Here is a 7,368-nt window from a genome sequence, read left to right as displayed (position 1 = left end):
AACAAGCTTGAAAGTCTGATTTCCATATTGTTTATATAAACAAATACATGAGAGTGAATAGATTAATTTTAATAGATGTAAAATATTAAAGCACAGCCCTTAAAAGAAGTCTGCTTTTAAAACAAACTGGGCTTTGTTTTTAAATCACTTTGATGTCGTCAGACTTTGTTTCTGAGTTAGTCAGCTCTCCTTTTCGCCAGTGCTGAACCTGATAAAGGACAAGCAGTTAAAACAGCTCCACAAGACCTTCACTGGCGAGTAGAGAGGATGGCGTAATCGCTTTGTCGATGCTGCATGCACCAATATTTAATGCTAGTAAAAGTATATTTAAACATATTCACTTGCATTTTCCAGAATAAAAAGAAAACTAAAACCACAATCTGTCTGCCTGACTTTTGAATGTGTTTGAACTTGCTTTGGTGTGGTGTTTATAGGATTCATTATACATGTTTTATAATAATACAAATTAAGATACAGCTTAGGATATTCTTTAATGCCACATTTCCATCTGACACTGGGACTGACTTGAAAGTGATTTGAAATCAGATTTTGAATTTCCATCAGCAGCAGATTGAGATCACGTTGATTATAACTGGGACTCTGTCAGCCCCAGTTAGGATTTTGGTTTGGCAGAACTCGATCTCTGTAACTCACACTGCTGGTGGACGTTGCCTCATGACTGTGCAATGTAAAGGACGCGAGGGGTTTTAAATATCTAACTACAACACCCCCCCCCCAAAAAAAAAAAAAAACAAAACAAAACAAAAAAAAACACACACAAAACACAGAAACTTAGCTCTGATACTCCGTTTTCTGATTTTGGAAAATCTTTTTTCAGATTGCATTTAAATGGATTTTGAAACAACCACTGCTAAAATAAAATGTACCTCACATACGACACAGCACTGAAGTGTTTCACTTTCTAATTGATCCATTATAAATTCTTTACACATGCAAACAATGTTTTAAAAACAAAAGGACCTGTAAAGTTTTTATAGGTTTATGACAGAATTAAATGAAAGCTTTAAAATGTACTTAAACCTGCTAATTATATAATGTGGCTGTGTGGCATTGATTGTACAGCGGATATATAAAAAAAATAGAATTGGTGTGTTCTCAGTTGCAAACAAAAACAGATCGTCCACTTTACACAAAATATACAGTACAGCTTTTTTTTTATACTTTGTTGTTTAAGTTTGGGACATCTGTTGAACTAAACCCACTTTGTAATATGTTTTTACCATATCTTAAGCATAAAGTAACGTACTCTTTGTTATTTTAATGCATAATAATAAAATAAAACCCTGCAACAACTCATGTAAAACTAAAACAATGAACATTTTTATTTTTGTCATAAAATAGCTAAACATATTTTACAAATATATACAAACATTTCATTGTACCCAGAAAAAAAAAAAAACACATAAAAATGGAAACTGGCTCTACAAAGTTTGGCAATGTATATATAGTGCTTGTTGATTTATTTATGGCTAGAATTTGCTTCACAATAGGCAGTCCGTACACTCTCTGGCCCTTTTCATCTGATTCTTTATTTCTTCACATCAGTCCAAACATGTATGACACTGGCTTAATTTCCATTAAAAAGCCACAAAACACAAGGGCTTCAGTTTTCCTGACCATTCAGTGCCTTTGTTGAAAGGGTCCTGCATTGTGTTTAATCTGTTTCTACAGTACTTGTGTCTTTTTTGTCTCTAAGGAAAACATCTATTGCACATTATTCAAGCAACTCATCTTCGCATCCAAACAGTTTTTTAGAAAACGAAAAATACTTTTTTTTTTTTTTAATTTTACTCTTGAAACAAGTTTGTCATTTGCCCTCTGGGGGAACAGGTACACAGATAAAATGACCTGCAATCCAAAATAACAAAAGTAGATTGTTTTTTTTTTTTTTTTCCTCTTCTGTTAAACTGTATATTAATGCATTGCTTCCTTTCAATTAAGTTGCATAAATAAACAACAAAAATATTAACATTAAATGCTTTTGTTTTTAAAGTTAAGTCTGTAACAAATGCACAAAAATAAGGTATCCATTCTGCATAGGAACAGAGTTCATACACATGTAGCTGGCTGCACTGCTGGTTCATACTTTGCATTGTGCACTTTCAGTGGAGGATGGGGTTTTATATAAGGTCTGCTGCTTGTGAACACGCTGGCAGGCTTTCTTCTTGTCCTCTTCTTTAACTTCTTGCTGAACACATTCTGCCAGGATTGCAGGGTTTTGGAGGTCCAGATCCACATGCCACTTGTGATCCCAACCACTAAAAGCATGAAGATCTTCACCATAAAGATTTCCACAGCCGGGATGGAGTTTTTCATAAGGCACTCATCTGATTTTTTGCTATGGTTGCTGCTGCTGCTGTCCACCATGCATTTCTCTTTAGTGGCCAAGACTTTCCAGTAATCCATATTGAGCCGCTCGTAAAAATAGCAAGCTATGACGCATGTGGCGGGGACGGTGTACAGCACAGAGAACACTCCAATCCTCACCATCAGTTTTTCCAGCTTGTCCGTGTTCTCCCCCTCTGTCTTCATGATCTTCCGGATGTGGAAGAGGGCAACAAAGCCAGAAAGGAGGAAAGAGGTCCCAATGATGAGGTAGCAGGACAGAGGAATGAGGACGAACCCTGTTAAGGCTTTGATATCCATGCTCCCAACATAACAGACCCCGGTCAGCTCGTCTCCAGCTACTTTCCTCATCACCAAAATCATGATGGTCTTCACTGCGGGAATGGCCCAGGCTGCCAGGTGGAAATAGCTGCTGTTGGCTTCAATGGCTTCATGGCCCCACTTCTTGCCGGCCGCTAGGAACCAAGTCAGGGTGAGGATCACCCACCACAGGGAGCTTGCCATGCCGAAGTAGTAAAGGATGAGGAAGACTATGGTGCACCCTGTGCTTTCCAAACCCTCTTGTATGACATACTGCTCCCCACTGTCTCTGTCACAGGCTATGTTGTCTGCCCCGCCGAAGAGCCGGATGAGGTACCCCACAGAATAGACGCAGTAACACATAGAGAGGAAGATGATGGGCCTCTCTGGGTATTTGAAGCGCTGAGGGTCAATCACAAAGGTCAGGACAGTGAAGGCACTTGAGATGAAGCACAGTGTGGACCAGATGGCCATCCAGATGAGGGAAAACTGCTTGTCATCCTGGCTCCAATAGATGTCCACTTTGGGGTAGCACTTGGGGGCGCAGGACTCGCTTTTCTGTACATAGTGGAACTTTTTTGGGTTGCCACAAGTTTCCTTTTTGCTGGTTTCCTTGGGGTGGAAGTCCTGTCCACTGCCTGGCCTATGGGGTTTAAACTCTGGTGGGTTTGTGCTGGAGCCCTTTGGGGGTTCATCCGATCCATTGTTGGGAGCCTCCATGCAAAGGTAGTTGGGGTCATTCTTGTTGGGCAGCTTGCTGCAGTCCAGAGACTCAGGCCACTTGAAGCTGAATTGCTCCATGATGGGTGAGCACTTTGACCTTGCTTGCTCACACATCACCCTGCAGGCTGGTATGGGGGTAGACACCTGTTCTGTACACATTGGCGCATACAGGGAGCATAGGAAAAATTTTAGATGATTGTGGCAACCGTATTCAACTAGTGGAGCAAACTCATGCAACTTGATGGCTGCTTCTTTCTGGTCCTCATGGCCCATCAGATTGGGCATCCTGGTCATGTTGTAACCAATGTCTTTGCACATAGGGATCTCTATATGCTGGCATCTTCCTTCCCCTGGGCGGTCAGGATCAATAGAGCTTATCGCAGTACAATCCATAAACAAGTGTGCAATAAGCACATGGAAGAGACTCAGTTTCACTGACGGAGGCATTCTGAATAACAGCACTGGGCTATAGCTTTCCAGTACAACCAAATTGCATACACTTCGTAGCGATTAACTTTTTATTTATTAAATGCTGTACTGTATTATTAGGCTGCAGGGGTCAAAGTAGAGTTTTGTAAAGCGCTATTCATACAGCATTTCGTAGCTTATAAATTGCGTCCTTTTTATGTGCAAAGTTACTGTAGTCAAAAGAAAAATACAATCGTCTGTCACATCCAAGTCACGTGGGTTGTTTCGGTGTTGAACATATTTCCCCGAAAGTTGTTGAAATGAGCATTAAGTGGCTGCTCTCTTGAGTAAGTTTTCGGCAAGTTTCGTGTACTGTGCAGTACTTAATGGGTTGGATATAAATACAAAAAAACAGCTTACGATACAAAATGACTTGCGCATCCAAATCAAAAGCAAGCTCTCCGTCTAGTCCACTTTCTTTGAACACCGAGGTGTTTACAGTCCTTTAAAGCGCAACAGCGTAGTGTGTATACAGTCAGATCAAAAGCCGACGATAACTCCTCGCTTTCCACTTGTAATTTTATTAGGCAAGCAGTCCTGCCATCCAGCTATTGCAGCAGCATACGTGGAAAAGGATTGTCTTCAAAACGCCACTTCTCGAAAGACCCTTTGTTAAAATATAAATTATTATTTTAGTCCTTCACTTTTTTGTTGTTTTTCAAACGTATCTACTCACTACGTTCGCAATTCGTTTATTAAAAAGTCGACTTTAATAATGTATTTAAACTCACACCGCCTCTCTAAGCACTGACGCAGATCGTGCTACTTACTAGTTGTTACTTGCTTCCAGTTTTGCTTCTATTCTGTCCCCCGTCCTGGGCTAACCTGCCAAGCAAGAGATCCGCCTTCAAAGACACCTCCTTTGCATAAGAAAGGTGAAACTGACACGGTGATTACTTTCAAATCGGGCGGAACAGCCTCCAGTCCTCCTTAAAAAAAAATCCCACAACAGTTTTTCTTTCTTTCTTTTTTTTTTTTTTTTTTTTAAACCGCGATCACTACAAATAACACATCAACCATTTGTTCTTTTTTGTTGTTTTTTCCAGACTTCTGACAAGTGAATGATCTCGAGGCGTTACAGTCTAACACTTCCAGTACAGGTATGAATTAACCAAACGTTACCAAACGAAAAGTAGACCAAATGGGTCTTGTCTTTGAAATATTTTGAATGGAGCGGTGATGCTGTGGTAACTTCAGTTTGAAACTTGATATATAATATGATATTATAAATATATATATATATACACATATAATATAATATAGTATAATAGACACATCAACATTTGTTCTTATTTGTTGTTTTTCCAGACTTAATTGCCATATGCGAATGATCTCAGGCCGTTACAGCTCTAACACTTCCAGTACGCGTTGAATTACTCAAGACGTTTTACAAACGAAATAGTTAGACCAAATGATATATATATATATATATATATATCTATCTTTATTTTTATATAGGCGCCCCTTTCAAGTGTATACACTATGTGAAAGTGTTTTACACAAAATGTTCTACAGATGAAATCTTTACGAATGCATAATATACAGTACAAAAAAAAAAAAAAAAAAAAAAAGTACTATACACATACTTATAGTTCTGTTTGAAACACTGTAGTGCTTTGTTTAAAGTATTTCATTCCTCCTTAACTCCTCCAAAAGATTAGAGACTGGGTGGGTCAAGTTTAAAACGAACAGTCTCTCATCAAAAGAGCATTTGGGAGTTTGCCAGCTGGGTTTAAGCTGTATGGATGTCCTTTTCTGTTAAATAAAAACAGGAGCATTAGAATCTCATCCTGGCCTTTGATTTTCTCATACTGTGTCCACTGATATGACTTCAAGAGAACTTTATTTTGAACAGGAAATGTTAAATCAGACTTTATTCCTTATATGCACTTGCTAAAACTGTCCACATATAAAAAACTACAACTATTATCACAATCATATCATACTGTGTAATGCATGCCTTTGTAATCACTGGAGCCTTTTTCCGATGGTGTTCTAGAATAGGTAATGGTGTAGGTATCTGTCTGTAACTGATGTGTGCATTTATAGAGTAATACACATTTCTATCTAACTACATCACATACATTAAATCTAGCCTCCCTTTACTTCATCCTTCCCTGAAGAACTTTACAGTTCTATGATGCTAGTAATGAATCACTAACTGTAGTTATGGCTTATTAAAATATGAATCCATATATCACATTACTATTTAAAGCTGCAATTTGTTCAGCCAGTCATTTCTGCACAATTAAATATCAATGGAGTTTACAGTGTCACTCCGTTTCCGGTGTCCTATAGTTGATGGGTCCTATTCTGAAATATGGGGGACCTGTTTTACACCCTAAACACAGATTTAATGCAATAAATTATAATGCATCTTGTTATTTTGTCACATTTAAATGATCTGCATGCATATGATTGTTTTCAGCTGGCCTAGTACAACGATTCAATAGATCAAAATGAATGTTCTTTAACTTTTAATAAATTAATGTACTTAAAAAGTATATTATTGTACTATCTTACTTTTAAATAATTGGTAACACCCTAATTAAGTCCCTCTTCTGGACATACCTGCCCCCAGGGTATCCCTTATAAACATTCAGGTAGAATGACTGCAGTTCAGGTTAATCGCTCTATTGATCAGGCCACATTGTTACATTTCACACTAGAGGTACATATTATGAGCCATATTTTCAAAGATTGCACTTCCTAAAGGATTAATAAAAAAAAGAAACAACTTAACTGTGAACTTGCTTCTAAACATGATCACTAATTTGATCTGTAATTTTATAGGTTTATATAATAAAAGTGGCAAGCTATGAACCACTGAAATCAGGGACAGTGGGCTGCCCTCCCATATAAACAAGCAATACAATACAGGCACAGGAGCCACTTACGATGGCAAACTTTCATTTTACTTAACGAGAGATCCATCTGCATCATACTTCAACATAGTGGAAATCCGCATGCAATTGCATTCCTCATTTCCAAATCCTAGTATTTAAAAACCGATTGCCACTAAAGAATAAGTGATGTTTTTCAGTAACATCTCAGGGAATTCATGGTCATTTTTAATCCTGGAGCTACATTAATAAATATTAATTTATTTTGACATCTAGGCTTTGAATAACTTACTCCAGTTATGGATCTAAGGAGTTGCTACCCCCTTGCTTCTCCTTGAAAAGCAGAATGTTTTTCTTGTATATTAAGTGTACAATGGTAGGATTGAAGCCTGTACACAGCTACTGGAATTAATGATAGGGATGGATCATTTATTTCATTTTTGTTTTGAGGGTTAAAGTCACAATTGTCCGTATTGTTTACTAATCACTTTCGAGAATCATTTGGTGGTGTTTTCTATCAGCAGAGTTTGGGTTTAATAAGTGGACACATCTACTATTGTTACACAATCAAAATAAACAGATAAACTGTGGTTTAAACATAAAACCTTTGCTCCTCTTTGCAGTCTCATAGTTTTGTTTTTATTTCCCTTCCTCTTTTTGTGATTGT

The 7,368-nt window shown here is 37.8% G+C and overlaps 1 protein-coding gene across 1 annotated transcript; it reads right to left on the bottom strand.

Annotated features, from left to right (window-relative positions):
• Nucleotides 1-1,414: 1,414 nt before the first annotated feature.
• On the bottom strand, nt 1,415-4,743 carry LOC121296834 (frizzled-10-B-like). Its single transcript, XM_041222670.1, has one exon. It carries the CDS (start codon nt 3,835-3,837, stop codon nt 2,071-2,073), a length of 1,767 nt encoding a protein of 588 aa, XP_041078604.1. The 5' UTR covers nt 3,838-4,743; the 3' UTR covers nt 1,415-2,070.
• Nucleotides 4,744-7,368: the final 2,625 nt, after the last annotated feature.

Source organism: Polyodon spathula, chromosome 22, assembly GCF_017654505.1.
Source record: "Polyodon spathula isolate WHYD16114869_AA chromosome 22, ASM1765450v1, whole genome shotgun sequence".
Taxonomy (NCBI): domain Eukaryota; kingdom Metazoa; phylum Chordata; class Actinopteri; order Acipenseriformes; family Polyodontidae; genus Polyodon; species Polyodon spathula.
Note: the sequence above shows the minus strand (reverse complement) of the source record. Positions and strands in the feature narration are given on the sequence as shown.